The sequence below is a fragment of the Stegastes partitus genome, unplaced genomic scaffold, assembly GCF_000690725.1.
Source record: "Stegastes partitus isolate 25-593 unplaced genomic scaffold, Stegastes_partitus-1.0.2 Scaffold357, whole genome shotgun sequence".
In the NCBI taxonomy this organism is placed as follows: domain Eukaryota; kingdom Metazoa; phylum Chordata; class Actinopteri; family Pomacentridae; genus Stegastes; species Stegastes partitus.
Genome location: NW_007578088.1, coordinates 90,830 through 114,744, shown reverse-complemented (window position 1 = coordinate 114,744; position 23,915 = coordinate 90,830). Strand labels below are relative to the sequence as shown.

Genomic DNA, 23,915 nt, shown 5'->3' with positions numbered 1-23,915 from the left:
CAAAGCACAGAGTAATGTTCAAGAGAGCTAAAAGATGGAATATTTAAAGAAATAAATATTCGTGGCATATGTGAAACAACAATCTGCAGTTATGGAACAAAAGAGTTCTCACTCATTTTTCCATTTTGGACAACATTAACATACTATGTCTCTCTAATTTTAACTTTAATCTTCATCATCTTCTGAGTTGACTTAACAATGTCCCACCTGAAGACACAATTACTGGCTTCTAGCTTCATTTTTCTGTATTTATATACCTACTCTAGTACTTGCCCACGCTTTCCAAACATTAATTAAGAGTTCATGGTAAAATCCTTGCAGTGGTGGGATTTGAACCCACGCCCCCGAAGAGACTGGAGCCTTAATCCAGCGCCTTGGACCGCTCGGCCACGCTACCTCTGAAAGGAGGGTCACGATAAGTCGTTTGAATCGGTCTATATGGAGCATCAAATAGCTTCAGGTAGGCTGGAGAGACTGGTTCGGGTAAAGACTATAGTTGCAACACTTAATGGATGGAGTACTGACTGACTGATTAACTAATTAATTAAAATGTTTGACATAACAGTGTACAGTTGCCATACAAAGCACAGAGAAATGTTCAAGAGAGAGAAAAGACAGTAGATGGTACATATACATTTTGAATTGAACTGAATTAAATTAAATTGAATATACATAAGCGGTAAAAGCTGGCTAAAGAATGTAAGAAGGCTATTTGATATATTTATGTAATAATCCAATGAAGAAATAAACAGTTGTGACATATGCTAAACAAGGATGTGCATTTATGTAACCAAAGAAACCAGTTTGAACTCATTTTTCCATTTTGACAACACTAACATACTATCTTTGTACTTTTTCTTCTCATTAAGAGTGCCTTTTCTGGTCCTTGCACTTTGCCCAAATCAATTAACAGTTCATAATAAGTTCCTGGCAGCGGTGGGATTCGAACCCACGCCCCCGAAGAGACTGGAGCCTTAATCCAGCGCCTTAGACCGCTCGGCCACGCTACCTCTGAAGCTGTCACTTCACTCCACTTACATGGAGTTTAAGTTGTTGCTACCATGCGATAGGTTTTGCCTGAAAAAGATTTAGTATGTCCCATCGTATCGTCAGTGTTGCATGACAAGTAGTTTGTCCCAAGTGTATGCAAACTACATGACACAGTGCTTTGTGAGAGCAGCTGTAATATGTACTTAAGATAAGAAGAAAAAGCAGATGATTTGGAACGCAGCCTTTGACCGTCATGTGTTCAGTCCTGGGCAGGAAAGATACATGAAGTTTATCTGAGCTTCTCTGATGAAAGCAACTGTCTGTTGTGACTGGAAATGGGGCTGATTAAGGCAGAGACTGGACCAAAACATCTGTTGATCAAGCTCCAAAAACAACACCGGTGCTCTGTAGAGCTGCAGGGAACTGCAGAGAGAAGTGATGATTTCTGTGGTTCCATCCCTTAAGTCCCATCTCACAATCATTTGGTCTTTGACAAAACGATCTAATTTTGATTGTTGCACATTTTTCTTGACCATTATTTCACTCTTGGGCTGCAAAGTGGAGCAGTGGTTAGCACTAGTCACCGGTCCACGTCCTGGTGAGGACACCAGGATCTGTCTGCGTGTTCTCCCTGCGCAGCGTGGGTTCTCTCCAGATTCTCCGGCTTCCTTCCACAGTCCAAAAACATGTTGAGGTTAACTGGTGATTCTAAATTGTCCGTAGGTGTGAATGTGAGTGTGCTTGGTTGTCTGTCTCTAAGTGTAGCCCTGTGATAGACTGGCGACCTGTCCAGGGTGTCCCCTGCCTTCACCCGAAGTCAGCTGGGATAGACTCCAGCCCCCCATGACCCTAGTGAGGATTAAGCGGTGTATAGATAATGGATGGATGGTATATTTCACTCTTCTCATAGGTGTCTGACAGGCAATGACACAACAAGCAACATCCAAGCTGATGACACCATCGCAAGTATTACTGAAAGGTTGTGTCAATCAAGTCAGTGTAGTTGGACTGTATGAGAGTAGGACTAATATTTAAGATTGATGAGGGGTAGGACACTGAAGAAAAACTAAATGACAAGTTTGGAGTGATAGATGCAAAAATACTGATGGTTAATGTTATTAGATACAATTTCACATTTGACTCAAACTAGCATTCATTGATCTTTATTTCCTTTTTATTGCAATTTGACGGCAGCACAATCATATTATCTGTCTGCTTTTAACTTTGCTTTGATCTGCACCATCTTGTGAGGGAAATGTCTGGCTCTTCAGCAGCTACAGACAAATCAACAGCAGGCTTATCTGAGCTTTTCTGATGAAAACAGCTGTCTGTTGCATCTGGAATTAGAATTCACGAAAGAAGAGAGATGGCACTGAAACAGCAAAGTTAATCTAAAACCAAAATATTGAGCTGAAAGTCACTGAAGTGGTTTGCAGAGCTGTAATAAACTGCAGAGAGAGGTGATAATATCAGTGGTTTGGTTGTTAGAGACATTTCTCACAGTGCACATACTCATTTAGTTCTTTGGAAAAAGAATATACATATATTTTGACTGAAGCAGCGTTATATGAGTTTTCCGCTCTATTATCTCAGAGTTATGACTGCAATGACCACACAATGTATTATCTGAGCACACCCTCACTGACACCACAGAACACCAGTTTAACCAAATGTCTTCATCTGTTCTTCCCATGACAGTGTCTTGTACTTTGCCCATTCATGTTTTGGAGCTGTTCATAATAAAATCCTGGCAGCGGTGGGATTCGAACCCACGCCCCCGAAGAGACTGGAGCCTTAATCCAGCGCCTTAGACCGCTCGGCCACGCTACCTCTGAATAGACAGCACACACTGTCTTTCCCATCGGTTTATATGGAGTATCAAGATGTTTTAGCAAAACTGGTCCAAAACAAAAAAGTTCATCAAGCTTTAAGCCAAAGCAATGAGATGAAAGTCCGCATAGTGCACTACAGAGCTGAGAGTGAAGTGCAGAATCATTCTTGTGATGACCTGGAATGGCCAGAGTACGACTTGATAACCACGTCACACATATGATAAAATACCAACCTGTGATGCCAAGTCTTTTGAAATAGTTAAGCCGTTTTTATTACAATCATTGTCCTTGTAGTTTGCATTGGCACTGGAACCCACACACCTCCAAAGAGACTAGAGTCTTAATAAAGACCTGAGACCACTCGACCACGCTACCCCTGAAATAACTAGAGGGCCTTCAGTAGAGGGATATAGTTACCCCCGGTAGCCTCTGGAGCCAGGAATGGTATCTCCTCTGATTTTGAGGTCAATAAGTGCAAAAATAGCTCTGCTAGAGTTCAAAGGTCACTTTTTCCAAAATGCTGTATCAGGGGCGACAATAGCCTTCTACTGAGGGCCCCCTATGTTAAAATATAATGACAATATTAATTTTTTGTGTCTTGAGTTTGACCTTGAAATATCACCCAGCATCAAATTTATGAAATTAAATTAAATCACCTTCCATCCTTTGGAAGGTATACTACAATAATTCTAACAAGTCATTGCAATTGGGCTGTATGGGGTGTCTTAATGTAACAGGGTCAGTCGTGCAGCAGCAGTATTATATTAAATATATGTATTGTTATATTAGTGATACATAATGTACTGTATGTATATAAATTTGCTGTTATTTTATTTTTATCACTTTCGTTGTTAGAATCACAAAATCTGGTCTGCCCTTCAGTTGTGGTGTGAAACCTTCACCTGGGGGTCCCAGCACCCCACATATGCCTTTGGTCGCCCAGCCTGTCCTATAAATGGGTTTTTCTCCCCTTTTGCTCACATATGCAGTGGGAAAGGTAAGCGACACTGTGCTGCTGTTATCTGTGTGTTTTCTAATGTACATAATTCCACTTATAATTTTGCATTCCTGGTTCTAATATGTTGCTTTATCATTTCATTTCTGTACAAGTCTGCAAATGACAGCGGATTTTGTGTACGTTTTTGTCATCTGTCAAGGCATGTGTTTGGGCTGGTACTGTACTTAGTGCATATATATTAAATGCTTCCCGTCTTACGGGCCGCCATCCCCTTTTGTTCACGTATTCTGTGGGAGAGCGGTACACGTCTGCAACTGGGTTTTGTGTATGTTTTTGTCGTCTGTCAAGCTTCAATAAACGGAGATCGCCTCCAAAGAGATCTATGCTTCGTCCCATAGCACACAACGCAGTAGAGAAACCACCGGTTACATTAAGTCAGTGTCTAGGCATAATATGCAACAGAGATAAAAGGTGTGTGTCTTGCCAAGCTGTAAAACCAAAATATTAAGCTAAAAGTCACCAAAATGCTCTGAAGAGAAATGCAGAATGAGGTGGTTTTACCTCTTACAATGCACATACTAATTAAGAAGTGAATGAAGAAACAAAAAAAACTCTTTATTGTAGAAAGTTCCTGCCTCTGAAGAATGTTTATCCTGTTCTGTATTGGGGAACACAATGTCTCCACATTTACACCGTAACAGCTCCATTGAACATCTTATCTCTGCTTCCTTTTGACGTACATGTCCTTGTCTTTTGCTTATTAAGGTTTCAGAGTTGCTCTCGATAAAATCCTGGCAGCGGTGGGATTCGAACCCACGCCCCCGAAGAGACTGGAGCCTTAATCCAGCGCCTTAGACCGCTCGGCCACGCTACCTGCTCCCTATTGTTCAGAGATCAGAGAAGTCGTTCCAGTCGGTCTATATTCCTGCTGACGAGGCTTCAGGTATGATGAAGGATTGATAATTCGGAAAACAAATGGTAAAAGATGATATGAGTTCCGTTTTCCATTTTATTGCCCCCCGTCAAGAAACCCAAAGGTTCTGCGAGGCTCCTGAACAACACCGTGAAACAACCAAAGAGCAGTAGCAAATGGAGATAGTTCACGATTATCTTCAAGCCTCGTTTTGCCAACGGCTGCTCGATGACCGGCATAGGACGGGCTGGTACAGGGAGATTTGGTATGTATGCAAAGTTGCCAAAATTACACTTTGTAGCTGAAACAGATGAAGAAATATAAATATTAAGAAAAGCAAGCATCTGCTGTGATAGAGGCCAAGTTATGCCGATGAGAATTGCTAAAAGTTAGGAACGAAAATAAAAAATATTTAACGTAAAATGGCAGTATAACCACAACACCGACATAGTTATTATCGGCACGTTTGCTAATTTGATAACAACCTATCTCTGCAATTTGTATTTGCAGTAGATCATTTTAACGCCGAAGCGCCCATTTGTTTTGCTTTTGGCTTCTGGAGGGAACCTCTTGACTTAGCACATATACTCTTTGGTAGAACCCTAGATACATCCGGTTCCGTCCTGCGCCATTTTGATGAAACGACGAGGAGCGAAGCAGCTTGGATCCCCGAAATGGATTTTATGGATTTAAACTGAAGATTCGACTGGATACCCAACTTTCAGTTTTTTCGTGATGGAAAATAACTGTGGATCGAGAGGAACCTTCGCGTCTTGACTGTCTAACTGGTGGATTTTGTCAGATTAGTCGACAGCTAACTGGGGACAACGTTGTTAGCATAGCACCGTTAGCTTTTGTTAGGCCAGGGGAGTTTTCATGTGTTGAGTAGCGAGGAGACGTTAGCTAATCTCGAGGTGTAGCATGTTAGCCTTGGCATTAGCTAACTTAACATTTACACAATACATGAGTATTCAAGAGTAGTCTTTTTTTTTCTTAGGGCTAACGTAAACCTGGTGAACTCGTTGCGGGCGGCTTCACGCAGTTTAATGGACTTTTTGTGGAGCTCGTCTACACTTAACAAAAGAGAACTGTGCTAAAAAGCCAAAACAATACCACAAGGACTGGTGTTCGGGAAACCCCAGGCCCGCTGCTAGCTACATTAGCGGCTTGCAGCGCGGCGTTTCGGGCTTTCCATCAAGGACATTTCACGACGGACTTGGCCTCATTTGCTCTCATGTGATAGATTTACACTGTGCTACGTGGACTCTCTTGGATTTGGTGGCACTCTGTTGTGTTTTATCGGACTGTAAAGAACTGACGGGGCACACGGCGCCACTCAATGGCGCTCTGGCCTCACATCCCGATTATTTTTCTTTGCCAATAATAAGGACTCTGTCGTCATCCGGAGCTGAACCTCTCAGCACTTTAGTCCTTTCTTTGTCCATAGTGTTTCAGCGAGCATAAAGAAGGGTTTTACCTATTAAAGTCAACAGATTTAGCCTCCTGTGTTCAGTGTTGACGCTGTTTCATTTTGTTATACCAGGCCTGTGTTTTTTTCCCCTTGTGCTTGATTAACTTGACTTAGACCTGTAAAAATGTCGTGTGTTCACTATAAGTTTTCTTCCAAACTGGACTACAATACAGTCACTTTCGATGGGCTGCATATCACCCTCAGCGAGCTTAAGAGGCAGATTATGGCCAGGGAGCGCCTCAAGGCCACAGACTGCGACCTGCAGATCACCAATGCGCAGACTCGAGAAGGTACGTTATCAACTGACACATTGCATGATGCCAGAAAAACGTGCAATCCAATGTCCTGGGGCGGTAGAGTGGATGACATGAGGACATTTTCTCCCTCAACAATAACTTTGATAGGCCATACAAGTCAAGAGATGGGGCTTGTCCGTGATTAACATAATGTGATTCACTTTAGAGATTCAGTATTGTCATTGTTGCTGAATAGCCTGATTGCTTTTCTCAAATTATTATGTCGCCTATAATGAATCATGAAATGTGGCAAGGAGTATGTAGAAGGAGAACGGAAACCAAATTACACTCATGAAACTGTAGTAAATTTGTAATTATAGCCATCAAACAATGGACTCAGTCATCTTTCAAAAGTTGCTGATTAATTCTGTCATATTCCTGGGCTAGGTTGTCCAATAAATTCCTAAATTTTGAACAATGTAGAGTGATAATGGTAGTTCTCATAGTTTAATCATAGCAACTGGACTTGCTTGAGTTTCTTGGAGACGTTTCCCCTCTCGTCCTAGAGGCTTCATCAGTTCTGACTGAGTAGTTGGGAGTTCCAGATCCCTTCATTATGCGAGTTGTTAGGATTCCACAATGGTTTGTTTTTTTTTAGGGACTTTTCTGGCTAGGTGTGAATGTGGTTTTGTCTTCCTGGGAAGAGTTCTCAAGATTGAATTGTAAACGGGTAAAAAGTGATGCCTCAGACCTCCACCTCTGTCACACATGTACAATTAAGACTGTACCATTCAGTCTTAAGAACTCTCCCTGGGAAGGTGACGCCACATTCACACCTAGCCACAAAAGAGCCTATCAAACCCCATTGTGGCAGGGGAGTAGTAATGACTTGCATAATGAAGGGTTGTGGAACTTTCAAGTACTCAATCAGAACTGATGAGAGGTGACACGTCTTCAAGGAGTCCAGTTGCTACGATTAAACTACTAGAACAAACATGACCTGGATGACTGACAATCTTCAGACAGATAATGGTAATGATCTCCCAACCCTGTCTGTGATGAGTTTAACCAACCCCAAACAACCCAGCATATGTATATAGGTGTGTGTGTGTGTGTGTGTGTGTGTATATATATGTTTTTATGTAAAATATATTTTATATATATATATATAAAACTGTTTTATGTCAAGTTAGCTGTTCTTATTACTTTGCTGAAGTTGTGAGGTCATTCAAGCTCTAAATTTGCCCACAATCTCTTGGTTTGCTCATATTGCACAAAAAGGTCAGAAATGGTTGTTTTTGGCAGCTAAATGCTCATTTAATTTACATTGTACATGTGTTTTGTTGTTTGATCCAATTTCCATGTGGGCTTTGTGCTCTAATTCTGACTTAACACATTTTGGTGATATTGTTATCGTGTCATGACGATTCATGTTTTCTAATGATTTGTCTGTCTTGTTTTATAGAGTACACAGATGATGAAGCCCACATCCCGAAACACTCATCTGTGATCGTCCGCCGCACTCCAATCGGTGGAGTAAAACCTGCTGGCAGGACGTTCATTGTGTATGTATGCTTTAAATACGAAATGATTAGCGGTGCCATTTTTGAGCAGTATGGACACGAATAATTTAGAGTTCTATATAGATTGTGTCTATATTTAAAATAATATTTCTTTTGAATACAGATCAGAAGTCTTAAATAATATATATAATCTAATGTACTTTTTAACAGTGCTATTATTTTTGAAAAACCTGGTCTTGTAGTTGGATATTGAGTTTTGTCAGTAACTGATGGTCTCTCTCTTTTGTTCTTCAGAGATCGTTCTGACACAGCTGTGGTTGGATCTTCTAGACCCGTATGTAAAACAAACCCAAAAACAACACTCTCTCCTCCTCCTCACCCCTCTCTCTCTCTCTGCCCCCCTATTTCTGGCTTTAGTCACCTTTCTCAAGAACATTCTGTCAACAAAGATCGAGTTGTATCTTCTGTTCACTGTGTGTTGGCTACATTTGTGTTGCGATCTAAACCTCTATATGTTATTTGATGTCTTTTTGGGGAGGGTTTCCTGGGGTCACCACATGAAGTAGTTTGTTGTTTCTCTCTACAAACACTGGTTTTCTGTTTCTTTTTTGAAACGAGCAGATTAAAGTACATTGTGGGTTAATGAGATCAGATTCATAAGAGAAACAACAGACTAGCCACCACTGTTTATTTTAATGCTCTGAACTGACCAACTGTTGAACTGTTGCCACATTATAATTGTCTGAGAAACAATTTAAACTGTTAATGACTGTATTTCATAATGAAATGGTTTTGTAGCCTGCTCCCGGCCAGGCAAATGTATTTTAAAGGGGTGTGTAAAAGGAAAAATATGGTATTTTTGTACTGATAATCTATTGTCATTTATTTTCTGTGAAAATATCTTATTTATTATGTGGTTTAGAACCCAAAGAAGTAAGGTGTGGCTGAGATTGATTGTAATTAACTTTGATTACAATTACAACACTAAAATTGTGTGAGTGGAATAGATTTGCCAGTGATTTTTTATTTCAAAAGCTTACCCTGCTAAAGGTAAAAATGATCAGATCTGTTGTTCAATAACAATTACCACTGTGAATTGTTTTGTCTTGTACAATTTCACCATGAAGATGTTCTGTTCTGCTTTGCGTATGGACTGCACATAACCCCTAAACCTTCAAGGCTCACATATTGACCCTGCTGAGTTAAACTGAGTTGATTCAGACTCCTGAGTGCCTGTTTTGCAAAGAAACGGGTCCTAGTTGAAAGTGTTTTGTTACAACTGTGGTGTGGGGGGATCAGTAAGAAGCTAGTTTTGATAAGAGAGATTCTGTGACTCGGCCGCTGACGCATAATGTTGTGACATGATCACAAAGCACTAAGACACAATCAGTGAAGTATCCTGTCAAACCTCTGGAGGCCTTCCATGGTTGCTGCAGTGAGAAGTATACTGGTGTAGTGTGTCCTGTAAGCTGTAAGCTGCAGAACCTGTCAATAAAGTTGTTCAGTGGTTCAGTGTCAGAACCGCTTGCACCAGATCCCTGTGTGTTCCCTCCACAGCATTCTGCAATACCCCGTGTTTCCTCCGAGCCCTGTGCATCCTGATGGACACCCCACTCATGCTCGCTTGTTTATTTACTAACAGATCCTTTTTTTTCATAAGAAGTAGGCAGAGCAGCTTTTTCTTTTAGTTGTTGTAAAATATGACTTTGGTCCGTGCTTGAGACTTAATCCTCATGGTCCACTGACTCCTGACCTACATTACAGAGACATCCCTCCTCTTGCTTTCACCATTCACTCTGTTGTGGTGTAGGGCTGTTTTAGAGAGAAATCTGAAGGAACACTTGACAACAGTTGTTACTTTCTTTTTCTTCATCAGGCACTTTTTTGAGAGAAAGATCTCTACATTTGTGTCTTATCAGCTCTGCATATTTGACAGTTTACCGTGCTAGCACTTTTTAAATGGGTTGGCACCACTCCACGCTAGCTCATTAGTTTATACAAAGCAATCTTGAACTGTTTCTGATGAGTTTGTAACAGTCATGACAACTGCTTTCAACAAGCCGGTGCAAAAAAAAAAAAGCTAAATTACTGTGGCCTGGTGAAGGGAAACTGCATACTAAAATTAAATGTCAAGTATTCCTTTGAGAAAATTGCCCTCTATTGCAGGAAAAGCTTTAGGCTATAGGATAGAGAGGGATGTGCCGGTAGTGTACATTTTTGAATTTGCTGATAAGCCCAAATAGTTAAGAAGGGTTTAAGTGTTTAAGCAGAAGGTCTTGGACACGACCATAGTTGGAACTTAAAGGCTGAGGATATAAGCAGGTCTGGACGTGTGTATGCAAAAGAGGAGTTGGAATAGAAGTTCGCTTTACTTGTTAAATGTTTCTGCAGCTTGGCAGTGTTGAATGATTTCCAAACAGTGACAGTCGTGAGTGTGTCATCTAGATTTTTCTTAAATCTAAATTTCTGGAATTTTTTCCAGTAAATGTTGAATTTTGTTCAAAGGGGATAGACATTACTTTCAGAATGGACTCCTAATTTATTTATTTTTTAATCTCTGAGTTATTTAGTTTTTACTTTATTCTCCATATAACCTGTTTTTAGTGTTAACAGCTCTGAAAAGATAAACTCTGACAACATTAAACTTTTCTTGATTGTTAAACAACTGTGAGTCAGAACAGGGGGTGAACACCGCACACACGACTTGTAGTCCACGACCTGATTTAAATGCCCGCAGCTCTGTTATTAATTTGTGCACAGCAAAGGCCATAATTTTGCTGTCAAGACTTAGACGGAGACTCTTAAGGGACTGGACACAGATGTGGTGGGAAACTATCTGGGCTCTTATCTTCCACTGTATGTCTATTCGATATCATGTTAACACCTTTAATATATGTACTCTGATTCTCCTGCAGACGGATTCTTCTCCTTCTTTGTCACTCGCCCAACTTGCCAAGGTACTGCTTCTGTACATGCTTGCTGTACTTGGAGAAAATGTTTCCACAAGTTGAGAAGAGAGGATTTTTTTCTTTTTTTTTCTTGAGAAGCTGACATCCTCCTCTTCTCTTATTTCTTGTCTCTCTATGATGTGTTTTAGACTCCTAACCTGGTTGACGCAAATGCATCAGAGGAGGACAAGATTAAAGCCATGATGTCTCAGTCGAACCATGAATATGATCCAATACAGTTAGTGCACACACACGCATGCTCATCTTGTCTTTATACCTGATGAAAGTCAGACTTGTGAACGTTTACTCAACCTTATTCTCTAGCTGTAGATAGTTTAACAAATTGAACTTGTCTGTCTAGTTACTCCAAGAAGGCGATTGGACCTCCGCCTGCTCACTATACCTGCTATCGTTGTGGAAAGGCCGGTCACTACATTCGGCAGTGCCCCATGCTGATGGTAATTATCGTGTACTGTTTGGCTTTCATAGTCTGAAAGTAACTTCTGTTCTCTTTTGTAAATGATCTCTTTTGTTTGTTTGTTTAATTTTTAGGTGCAGGATAAGAGTGTGGAGGGTCCCAAGCCTGTAAGAATCAGTAAGGGCATACCACAGAGCTTCATGGTGAAAGCAGAGCCAGGCACCAAGGGAGCCATGTTAACCAGCACCGGAGAGTACGCTATACCTGCTATAGATGCGTAGGTGTCACACATGAACACACACACACACAAATGTGTTGTCTACTAGACTTAAGAAGTGTCATATTTTGTCATAAACCATTTTGATCTGTGCCCTCTTAAAGTATCCACAAATACATTATTTATTGCTGATGCTTTTTTTTTTTTTGTTAGTGATTTAGACCTCAAAATGAAATAAAATGAATCTTTGTGAATAGGGAGGCATATGCCCAAGGGAAGAAGGAGCGCCCCCCGTTTGTCCCACATGACCAGTCATCATCTGAGGACGATACAGACCCAATCCCTGATGAACTCTTGTGTCCAATCTGCAATGACCTGATGACAGACGCCGTGGTGATACCTTGCTGTGGGAACAGTTACTGCGATGATTGTAAGTCCTTACTCATGTCACATTATCGCACAGCACATAATTAATTAGTCTTGCTACTTATGTCACGAGTTTTTGTCTTGTTCGCACATTTAAAATTTGTTGACAAGGCAGAAATAAACAAGTTATCCAAGATCAACCTCTTAATAGCGATGCAGACCCAGGACATGTTTTATGTTTGAGTGGTTGTTCAGCTTCTTGTTGTTGTGGTTGTATAGTGATAGTTTCCCACTCGGTCTCTGTGACGATCAGTGGTTGAGGGGAAAGTCTTCACGTGAAATATGTGTAGTATGTTTTTTTTGTTTTAAATGAACGTGAGCTTTTGTCTAATACAGCCTGTCTGTTTTCAGGTATTAGAACTGCCTTGTTGGACTCAGAGGAGCACATCTGCTACTCGTGCAAGCAGTCAGATGTTTCACCTGATAATCTTATTGCCAACAAGTTCCTTCGACAGGTATGCCCTTCATATGCATGCATTCTAATGTGGAATTGGGCTATTTTCTCTTGAAATGTCCTTTAACCCGCTGAATTAATTTTTCTTTTTTGCTCATATCACATTTTATTGCCTCATTTTACACTGAAATATAAAGATGGAAACAGCACAACTATGACTTGAAAGAACTTAAAAATGTCTTTTGTGCAGTATGACGAAGTTATAATGCTACAAATCATATTGACATCTAAAGTTGAATTTCTCATTTGTTTCACAACAAATAGTATTTTCCTAGGTGCCCACAGGCGTTACCAATTCAGGAACAAAACAGCAACTCTGCATACTGTAGATATTTTACTATTTACATTTATAATTTGTTTCCACGTTTGTCCTCTCTGAGCTCTGTGTAAACAACCCGCAGCTCAGCCTAAAAGTCCAAGAATTTATGTCATGTGACTTCTAGTTGTTGTTGAGTCACTACAGCCACAGATTTTGATTTTATTTTTCATAGAGTCTGATGCAAATGATATACTTTTGCGAATTGTTAAATAAAACATGTAGAATAAATAGATTTGGATAAAATATTGCGATTTTACACTTCGATTTGATTACCAGGACTGTCAGGGGGTTGAAAATCTAACAACTCCTGCTTTCTTTGAAACAGTTATTGACTTGGACGAATTGTCATTTTGACTATTTTAATTAAAGTTAACATGCTGCTCAAACCTGCTGGTGGGTTTTAGGGTTAAACGATGAATCATCTGTTTGTTTTCCTGTAGGCTGTGAACAACTTTAAGAATGAGACGGGATACACCAAACATGTGCGCAAGCAGCTCCAGCATGCAGCCCCACCTCCACCACGCCCACAGCTGGTCAGGCCTTTGCACTCGAGACAGCAGGACCCACTGATGGCCAATGCCACTCAGCCTCCACCAAGTGTACCCACCACCACCCCTCAAGCACAGGTCCCACTGCCTGCACCCACTTCTGCTGCTACTGCTTGTCCTACTCCTCCTCATGCTGCTGATGCTGTTGAAGGACAAGACGCGTCACCAGCACCTGCACCTGTTGTTGACCGCCATTCTCCTATGCACTCCAGCAGCCAGGGTGAACCTCCCCCACCCGGGTGAGTTCAGCCTAACATGGTCCACATACTGACACGAGAATGCAAACACTAAAAGTGGTGTCATTTTTACTCATCAATTCGTCTCTGTTTATGTTTTAGTGAGACAGACCCAGAACCGACTGTGACACCAGACTCATCAGGAACCTCAGAGAGTGGATCACAGGTCGGTCCATCTTAACCTGATGAATGTTGTAATGGCTTTATATCGATCTCACTGACTTTTAAAAGCAGGCTCTATAAATGGTTCAACATGACTGTGCGGATAATCCTGCGTCACTGATTACTTCTATTTAATTGTTTTAGGGCAGACGTTAAGGCTGAAAGAGCTTTCAATAACACTAGTATTATCATCTTTACTTAAAGCTTTATTTATGTCTGTAGCAGATATGTATACATCCTTGAAAACAGGAAACTGTAACTTCTCTTGCATCTAACTTTTATTTGCCACTGTAATTTCTCCCACAGAGCTACAGTTTACCCGTTATTGGCCACCCGCCACCTGCAAGGCCGCCTCATCCATCAGGTCAGTGGCTTAGTTTACTGATTTTAGGAGATTTAGTGAGCTTAAAGTAGATGCACTCAGCGACTAACCAACTGTCTTTCTGATCTATTAGGTCACCAGTCACGGCCCAACCACTCTCACAGAGGAGGAGGGAGACACTGGTAAGACCGTCTCTGTGACTATCTGATCCAATAAGCACTTGCTGTGCAATGTGTCAGCCTCATAATGCTTTGTGTCCCTCTCTTTAAACCAGGTACAGAAGTCGAGGAGAGCACCCCTCCACTCACCTCCCGACAGCTCCACCACCTGCACCTGTTCCTCCGGTGTACCCCTCTCCATCCCTGTACCCGCCCCCACCACAGTCCTACCCGCCTCCATACACCTCAGGCTCCGGCCTCATCCCTCCACCTCCCATCAGTTACCAGCCCCAGCCCGTTTATGCCCCTGGACCACCAGGGCTTAACCCTCCCTGGGTTGCCCCTGGTACCCAGCCACCTCTTGTCTCTCTTCCGCCATCCCTCTTGCAGCCCCCTCTCTCAAAGGAAGATTTCTACAGACAGAGGCACCACCGACAGGACAAGTGAGTTGCTGATGTTCAGGTTATCAAACCGCTACAGCGGCTACTATAGCACAAGTGAAATGCTACACCGAATAATATTCAGAGTTGTGATTCTGAACAATTAGGAGATGAGTACAATAAAAGATTTGAGGTTTAACACTTGAACATTTTCAGTATTTTTATCTTTGTATCCACAGAGTTACATCTAAACTGGATGAATTTACTAAAGACTTCCACAAAGAGCTTATGAAGTACAGAAATGCACCAAAGAGAAGAAGACCATCTTACTCCAGGTGACTTTATTATAGGATATTACAATAAATCACAGTTTATACATTTATTACATATGCAGAATACTTGGAGCCATTTCTTACACTTTTTTGTACAATCATCTTTCTTTCTCTCTGCTTTAATTCTGTTCTTCTTAACCATTTCCTTTTCTAGGTCTCGGTCATACAGTCGCTCTCCTTTCAGCCGCTCTCCCTACTCTCGCTCTAGATCAAGATCCAGGTCAAGATCTAGATCCCGATCAAGATCCAGGTCTTACTCCTATTCTCCCAGTCGATCCCGGTCCCGTTCACGCTCCCATGGCCGATCCTATCCTCGTTCCCCTTATTCTAGACGTAATGGACGCAGCTATGGACGCTCAAGGACAAGGTCCCGCTCTCGTTCAAGGTCTTACGGGTACCGGCGCTCTGGCTCACCGCGCTCACCTCCCTCCTACAGGGGAGGAGGCTGGGAGGGAGCAGAAGCAGCAGGACCCTACAGGTCTAGGTCACGGTCTCGCTCCCCTGGTGGATACCGGAGCCGCAGCCCTGGTGGACGAAAGCCACCTCCTCGGGAGCTAGTGCCGTATGAACTGAAGGGTCCAAGTCCTGGAGGCCACGAGCGCTGGGAAAGAGAAAGATATCGACAGTGGGAGAAGGAGTATGCAGACTGGTACAACAAGTACTACAAAGACTATGACAACCAGCATCCCTCACTGCATCACAGAGGTCATGGCAGCAGAGACAGGGAGAGGGACAGATTGTCCCCATTATCCAGAGATTACTCACCCCAGGGAAGAGGGAGAAGAGGGAGGGATGACAGAGGTGTTCCTCCTCACCACCCCCCATCCTCTTCCTCATCAGGGACCAAATCCAGTACCAAAGTCTTGAAAACAAAAAAGGTGAAAAAGAAGAAGACTGGAGAGGATCCAGAGCCGTCACAACAGTCAATGGACAGAGGTGATGCTACTCCTGTCAGAGATGAACCAATGGATGAAATACCTTCACACACTAAAACGCCTCCCATCTCCTCAAGACCTCCAGTTGGTACTACAGCCTCTAAAGCTCCAGCCTCTAAAAGCACTGCTGCACCCATTAAACCTTCCACCAAGTCTACATCAAAGACTCCATCTGATAAAGCGAAGAAAGATAAGGCTCCGAAGGTAAAAGCTAAAGTTAAGACAGAGAGTGTGAAGGTAAAGAGCGACAAAGTGAAGAAAAAGACTGGAGAAGGAGTAGTGACCAAAAAGAAAGACTCAACTTCAGCCTCCACCTCCACTTCCACCTCCTCCTCCTCTGTTGCTAAACCATTAAAGACTGTTAAACCCAAACCAGAGGAAGCCCCCCACTCAACTACCCCCAAAAAGGAAAAGGGTAAAAGCTCTACTGTGAGGCCTGCCCCGCTGAAGACCCCTCCACTGTCCTCCCACAACATACTACCACCTCAACCCTTTCTACACGATGGCCTTCGATCCAGCCATGACATGCGGGGACGAAGAGATCTTCCACAGGGCGGTGGGATCCTCACCCTCCCCCATCCACACGGCCTCCCAATCATCCACCGACCTCCTTCTCCAGCAGACAGCCGGAGGAGGATGGGAGAGGAGGGCCGCTCGATACTCGGAGCTCCTCCTGGAAAGCTGAGGAGAATCGATGGGCTCGGTGGCGGAGGCGATGTCCTCTCCCACTCACACCTGTCTCATCAGCCCCCACTCCACAGACTCCCTGCCCCTTCTGACAGGCCCGGCCTTCTACCAGGGAGCCGGGACCTGGGACGTGGAGATGCAGATCGAGGTTCTATTAGACCTCTGATGGACATTCAGGTAGGTCTGTTGCATAAGTGGAATGACTACTTAAGATTTGTTTTTACTGATGTAGAATTTGTTGGTGTTTAGTGAATTTTAAATGTTTCTTATGTTTTGCGTCTGTTTACGTGCAGTTGAAGCCACCAAGGAGGATCAAGTTGAACAGAGATCTGGGGAGAAAGGACAGCACTGAGACAGCAGCCTCAGACAGGACACCGTCAGCTCCTGAGAAGACGACCTCCACCTCAGAAAGATCAGCTTCTGCCAACAGCTCTGAGGGAGACCGACCCAGTAGTGCAGCAGAGGGAGCTGGAAGAAAGGAGCGGTCGGCCTCCGCAGAAAGGGGCATCTCCAGAGAGAGACCAAGCAGCGCTACGGAGAGACAGCACGGCTCAGACAGAGAGCAGAGCAGAAGCTCTGGAGCGGACAGAGAGCGAGATAGACCTTCTGGTTCAGACAGAGACAGAGACAGAAGTCAGGGCTCTGACCGAGAGAGGGACAGGGTCTCAGGGTCTAGCTCGCAGAAGAAAGCCGTTTCAGTGGAGAGAGAGACAGAAGAAGAGAGGTCAGGAAAAACAGAACGAAAAAGCTCCAGTTGTGGAAGTGGGGGAGCGAGGTCTGTCTGTCTGGATAAAATGACCATCGGAGAGAAATCGGCCATCAGCAGGAGACCGGCAGACCATCACGAGAAACCAAGTGCATCATCCAAGGAGAGAGGAGAGGGCTCAGAAAGAGCTGCTAAATCTGACAGGTTGGTACATTAGTTCTTCTGCTGCTTGTCAAACAACTATCCATTTCCAAGACTGAAAGAATGATGATACAGCGGTTCTGTCTGTAAACACCGTTGTTAATACGTGTAATTATATTCTCTCATTTCCCAGAAGTGTGTCCAAGGACAGAACGGAGAGGAGTGTCCCCTCAGGAGAGAAACCAGCTGCTGCTCACAGAGAAGGTAATTTGAAGCAACGCACAAGTGCAGCAAGAGATGATAACTTTGATTTTGTCTTGATCTGTCGAATTAAGTGCTCCTCCCTCCCTCTCTGACAGGGGGCAAAGACGGTCAGGACACTGTTGTGAAGAGCAAACCCAGGATCAGTCGAAAGACTCTCACAAGTCACACGACAAGCTCCACAAGGTGAGCCGCTCTTTGTTTTTATATAATGTTATGTATTTTACTGCATTTGATTTGTTTTTAAAATGATTTTGGATATGTTGTTTACTGTCATTGCATTCTTGTGATATGTGTTTACCAAATGTCCTTTAGGGTAACAAAAGAATCACAGTTGCTTGTAGCCTTGAGTTTTCAGTCAGTTCGTCATTAGCAACACGAAATTAACTTCTTACAATCGTTATGTTTGAAAAGGTGTGTAGTGGAAAACTTATTTTTGGTCCCCACCAAAATATGACCATAACAGTCATCTGGTTTTAAATGAGATGTCAGAAGCACAATCCTTGTATTATATTCTATATTTAAAAGAATAGTTTAAAAAAATATTTTTTTATTCATTGTTTATGTTAAATGGTAACTAATCATATAAGCAACAATCACAACTATTGTTTTAAACTAAAAACCTAAAAGTCACGTGATTGTTACCGTCAATACTGTGATAATTAATCTTTTTAATTATTCTTTGAGCAAAAATGTTAAATGACTTTGCTCCAGATTTAATGGTTCAGAGTTGCAGCTGTTCTTTGGTCTGTGACATGAAGAGTGAACTATTTTAGATGTAAGATGTCTCTACTTTTTGATGTTTTTCTTCATTTTATAGACTAAATGATAAAGTTATTGTTCTAGAACAGGCATCACCAAATGGTGGCACCAAATCGGTTCGGATCTGGACCGAGTGATGGTTCTGTCTGGACCCGTGACCAATCTCTGATAAATTCACGAGAATAGATTTTCTTGGAGCATTTTTTCTGACTGTCGCGGCTACAGACAGCAGGCGCTGCTCCTCCAGTTAATACGACGATAGCGTCACTCAGTTGAACCAATCAAATCCTTTGCTTCCCCTGCATGGCCAGCGCACCGCCACAGCTCGCTGCCACTTTGCACTTGCACTATACAGCAGAGCAGAGAGGAAGAGACAATGATGGCTTGCTCCAAAAAAAGGAAGGTTGATGAGGAAAACTGCTGCTTTGAAGACGAGTGGACGGAGAAGTTTATGTTCATTCTTCCGTCAGGCAGTTCACAACCAGTGTGCTTCATGCTCTGAAAACGTGGCGTTAATTAAAAGTAGCAACGTGAAGCGCCACTGCGAAACAAAGCTCTTTTGAGCAAAGTTATCCCCTGAAGTAGGAGCTGAGGGCAAAATAACCGAGCTGCAGGCCCTGTACGACAGATCTATCCGACTCATCACACACATTTACAGCCCAGCAACATGCAAACCAAACCTTTTATTTATTGGTTTCTGAGGATGTTTACTTTTTTACTTGAAGTGGAGACCTTCAGTTCTTGAGGCTGGGAGCTCTTTAATTTAAAAGATAAAAGGGTTATTTGGCTGTTTGCACTTTTTAAATATGTGTTTTATTCTGAGGTTTCTTTAATCTAAAATAAAGGCCTTAAATTTATTTGCCTGGAACTACTTATATATATGGTAAAAGAGCTAACTGTGCACTCAGTTCAACATATCCTGCATTGAAAATTGACAATAAGTATTGTTGAAACCATGAAAATGTGGACATAGGGGAAGGCTATAGGACACAAACTGGACTTCGGTTCGGACCTTTTACTTTTAATTGAATACCGCTGTTCTAGAAGATGCAACAGATGAATTGGTGACAGGCAAAGAAAAGAAAAGGTTTCGTAGAGCAAAGTAACACAGACTCATTCTGGCATTGATCTTCAAATTAGGGTTTAGTTTTGTCACTAATATTAGAACATTTCAAAGTTCTCCGTGTCCTGCTGGTTGCTGTGTTTGTCCATAAGCAGTCGTGTTTCTCAATCACCTATAAAGTGTTTTTCTCAACAGTAGGACAAATCAAGATTCAAAACAGGAGCCAGAAAAAGACCAGAAGAGTGCATCCTCTAAACCTGCAGAGCAGCCTCCGCCTAGCCCAGTGAACAGCCGTGGCCGCAGCCCAAGTGTCAGCCCACCACTCAGCCCGGCCATGGAGGAGCCACTCATCCAGGCTCCTCCTCGCTCCAAATGGGAGAGAGAAGATGACGAAGAAGGTCAAGAAAACGGACTCAGTGCACCCAAAGAGCCCTCACCGGTGCCGCAGAGAAGCCGAGGCAGAGAGGGGCAACTTGAAGCACCGAAACCCACCAGGAGCGAAAGCCGGGATGCACCAAGGGAGGAGAGGAGAGGAGTAGTGAGGGAGGAGAAGAAAGGAAGAGCACCAAGAGAAGAGAGCAAGGCTGGCAGGACGTCACAGACGAATTCAGACAAGCTGAGCAAAACAAAAATTGTAAGGGAGGAGGGGAGAGGGGTGAGAGAAGAAGGGAGAACTGCAGCAAGAGAAGAGGAGAGAAGGGTTGGAGGAAGAGAGGAGGGTCGAGGAGGGACGGGGAAGGAGGAGAGAGCGGCAGAGAGCAGAGGTGGAGGAGGACGAGAGGAGAGTCGTGGCCCAGAGCCCAGGAGGCAGCGTTTGTGCTCCGACTTGGGCCGCGAGACGGACGAGGCGGCCTTCGTGCCCGACTACAGCGAAGGCGAAGGGTCTGAGCCGGAGCGAGGACGCAGCGGCAGCCCGAGTCCGTCCCTCAGCCAGGCCTCCAACAGCCCCACCCCGAGCAACAACGGCGGCTCCGGAACCAACATGACAGACAAGAAGAAGAAGAAACATAAGAAGCATAAAAAACACAAAAAGCACAAGAAGCACAGCAGCCAGGACAAAGAAGGAGAACAGAAGGAGCACAAGCACAAACACAAGAAAAAGAAACACAAAAAGAACAAAGACAAAGATGCGGAGGAAGAGGACAAGGGCGAGAAAGCGGAGGAAGAGGCTCCGTGCTAACAGAGGCTCCGCTAGGCTTGATGAGCAAACGATGAAACATTCTTTGTTAATAGGGAGATGAGGACGTATCTAGGAATAACAGCTGGCACTCTGCGCCACGTACCACTCTAAGGCAATGTTTGAAATATGTCTTTGACCGTCTGTGACACTGATGGAGAGCCGTCTGGCTGTTACTCTAATAGTTACTGTCAGCGCAGCTCTTCAAACCCACATGGTACTTTGTTGTGCCTGAATTGCAGCAGTATGACTGCTGCGGAGGTCTCTTTAATGTTTCATGTCAACCTCTTCGCTGATTCTGGGTCAGAAAAAAACTGTGGAGCGATGCTGTGCTGCACTATTGTGATCAACCGAGCGCTGACCAGAAAGGACACGACGATAATAAGTGATCACACAGCAGTGAATATAAATGATAGAAACGACAAACGCTGTACTCAGGGATGTGATTGCTTCTTTGTAGAGGAGGAATTGCTGTTTTGCTGCCTCCGATTCATTTGTAAATAGAGATGAACTCTTGCTTCACATAATAATAAGTTCTCCTCAGTTATTTGTGCTCACATCCCTGTGTGCTATTCAAGGCTTAAATATTGAATCGCCTTCATCGCTATGAGGGCAGTTGTAAGCTCTTTTTGAAGGACTGTACAAGCAGTTTTGCACGTTTTAGCACATTAACTGCAAATTGTATAGTTTCCATCATTTCTTAACCCTTTTGAACAATTTCATTCTGTTGGTTTAGTTCACGCCAGTACGGTTCGCTGGAAGTTTCCAAAAATGTTCTTCGGACAGACGACCGTTCTGAGCAAAGTTAAATCTCATGAATTGCCAGTTGATATTCTTACTAAATGTAAAATAAATGAAACCCATTAGCTACCTGAAGCTCTTTGGAGATGGTTCGCAGTAAAACGTTTGTGATTAATGAGCTAAAACTTACAAAATCACTAATGTAGTCCTTGAAGTTAAAGCAGACCTTTATTCATTCTCGCTACACTGGATTGTGTAATTCTAGGATGTGTTTATTAATAATTGACAAATCAGTCTGCATGTTTTTGTTCCAAAGGTGCAGTAGCTGTCTACCACATTGTGTCAGTGAGTGAAAGTGAGTGTGCCGGTGCGAAAGTGAAATGTGATAGAAATGCAACAAATTAGAGGACAGGTGTTCTTACAAATTAGTTCCTTTTTTTGGTTGGTTTGTTTTTTTAAATTAAAAGGTTTTGACCTGATGAAAATGTCTTTGTTGTGTTTTATTGCTGTTTGACATCTTGGGTGTTTAATGACGGGACAAATTAAGGTTGTAGCCACCGTGTTGAGACGTTTCAGCATAAGTACTACGTTTAAGTGCTTCATCTGTTTGTAATTAAATCTTTTAATATTGAAATCGAGCCTAAAAGTAGTCGTGATTAAAGAGGGAGAGTAAGTATGACGTAATGCGAAAACTTGACCATTACTGATACAGAAGCTAATATTCAGTCAGTACAGTGTGGTGTCGTCTCCCAGCCTGAACTGTGGAAACTCTGAACACCAACTTGTCTCTTTAATTTTGTATGAACAGTGGAAGCAACAGATAAACACAATACAGTCAAATTCTCACCAAAAATATGTGATTCACATCATAAATGAGCAAAATAAACCACTGTATGGGAAGTAAACATGCTTCTAAACTGGTTTGGGTATATACTGATGTTGATACATGAGATATTTAAAACCTTTAGTGCATGATGTTCATAATGTAAATAAGTAATCAGTTACTGTCTCGTTAACACAGGAGGGAACATTTGCTGACTCTCTCCACCTCCCTACACCTGTAATTTGAGTTTAATTCATTCACCCAGAAATAACAAAACACAATAAAAGTTAAAGATGAACTTGACGGACTGCTTTGTGATTTTTTTTTGTTTCTTCCCAAAAAAGTTTTTTGTTTTTTTCATTTTGTGATAATATTGAGAATTCCTTTGGTAGTATTTATCCAGGCTGTTTGCTAAACCCTTTGTGTTTATTTTTCTTGTATGACTGTAATTAGCTGGGCTGTCATTTGTGTGCAGTTTATTAGTTTCCTGTGCTTTTCAGTGCAAATTTTGTTTCTCTGAAGCATTTATACTAATGCCTATTTAAAAAAATAAATTGTTTTATAAAGAAAAATGTGAAAATGGTGTCTTTTTTTTTTTCTTGAATGAAACTAGATTTCTGTTCACTGTACTTTAGTACAATAGTAGCAGATTGCTAATCTTTCAACCGTACGTCAACTCACAGACATTATGAACAAAATGAATTCAGCAGAGGAAATAAAAAGCTACTATACATGTATTACACAAAAAACAATATAAATGGGATTAATTATTTGTGTCCTACACAATAATAATAATGAGTTAGACCTTTTTAAATGTTAATTACATGCAACTGTTGATGTCTGTCACAAAAAAATCCAAAATGCAAGATGGACAAATACATACAGTCTCAAATGTATTCATACCCTCCCATTAGAGACGGAAAAAAAAACAGCTGTCACTGAAATAATTTGAAATTGACAAAATAATAGATAAAAACTTAATGAAAATCATGCCAATGGTTTTGAATTGTGGTTCAACAGATATATATATATAAAAAACAAACAAAAAAACAACAACAACAAGCATGATGGGACCTGTAAACTAGTATTTTGTTGAACAACCCTTTGAGCCAATCACTGCAATCAAGTGTTTTCTTTAACTCTCAATCAGACTTCTGCACCTGTTGACAGGTATTTTGGTCCACTGCTTATCAGCAAAGTGCTCTCATTTGTCCGGGGCAGTTTTCTTTTTTTAAATTATTCTTTTCAGCCACAATTCAAAAGCAATGTCTTATTTTACTAAATTATAATTTAGCACATTTTTATTTCTTATTACTTTTTCAGTTTCTAGTTATTTGAGTGACTTTTGTGAATTTTGGTGTTTCTTTAATGGAAGGGTATGAATACATTTGAGGATGACTGCAAACAGCACATTCCTCATAAATTAATAAAATAAGAGACTATAGATGTACTGCAGCTCATGGAGTATCAGATGTATTTGGAAAACAACTGGATTAGTCAGAGAGGATGGAATATGCATCAGGCAGCATCTCAGACACAATCGTGACTTTCAGGGCCTTTGGCAGCTCATTCCCTTACAAACATGAATTATTAAAGCAAAGTGTCCCGACAGGAAATGTGCAGTGAGCCCGACCGAACACTGTGTGGCGCTCTAAGTCCTGCAACTTTGAGTCTGGGAGGGAAACTGATTAACAATAATAAAAAAAAAAATCTTCTCTCATAGGCCTCAGCTCCAAAATACAACTCCACATGTCACTACCTCCCTCTCCCTCCCAG

At 42.1% G+C, this 23,915-nt stretch overlaps 1 protein-coding gene and 3 non-coding genes across 5 annotated transcripts; 1 reads left to right on the top strand and 3 right to left on the bottom strand.

The window, feature by feature from the left end:
* Positions 1-928: 928 nt before the first annotated feature.
* On the bottom strand, positions 929-1,010 carry trnal-aag (transfer RNA leucine (anticodon AAG)). Its single transcript has one exon. It is a non-coding gene; the product is annotated as a tRNA-Leu (tRNA).
* Positions 1,011-2,738: 1,728 nt separating this feature from the next.
* trnal-aag (transfer RNA leucine (anticodon AAG)) lies at positions 2,739-2,820 on the bottom strand. Its single transcript has one exon. It is a non-coding gene; the product is annotated as a tRNA-Leu (tRNA).
* A 1,752-nt stretch (positions 2,821-4,572) lies between these two features.
* On the bottom strand, positions 4,573-4,654 carry trnal-aag (transfer RNA leucine (anticodon AAG)). Its single transcript has one exon. It is a non-coding gene; the product is annotated as a tRNA-Leu (tRNA).
* A 659-nt stretch (positions 4,655-5,313) lies between these two features.
* Positions 5,314-22,711, top strand: LOC103359165 (E3 ubiquitin-protein ligase RBBP6-like). 2 transcript variants are annotated; one of them, XM_008284392.1, is made up of 20 exons: positions 5,314-6,454; positions 7,866-7,965; positions 8,218-8,257; positions 10,839-10,880; positions 11,021-11,109; positions 11,233-11,329; positions 11,424-11,566; positions 11,764-11,936; positions 12,284-12,387; positions 13,146-13,492; positions 13,592-13,655; positions 13,958-14,015; positions 14,107-14,155; positions 14,248-14,574; positions 14,751-14,846; positions 14,998-16,642; positions 16,759-17,375; positions 17,509-17,576; positions 17,672-17,759; positions 19,594-22,711. In XM_008284392.1, exons 1-20 carry the CDS (start codon positions 6,289-6,291, stop codon positions 20,576-20,578), a joined length of 5,298 nt encoding a protein of 1,765 aa, XP_008282614.1. In that variant the 5' UTR covers positions 5,314-6,288; the 3' UTR covers positions 20,579-22,711. The 2 variants fall into 2 exon arrangements, with proteins under 2 accessions (XP_008282614.1, XP_008282613.1); XM_008284391.1 differs by having other exon boundaries at positions 17,506-17,576.
* Positions 22,712-23,915: the final 1,204 nt, after the last annotated feature.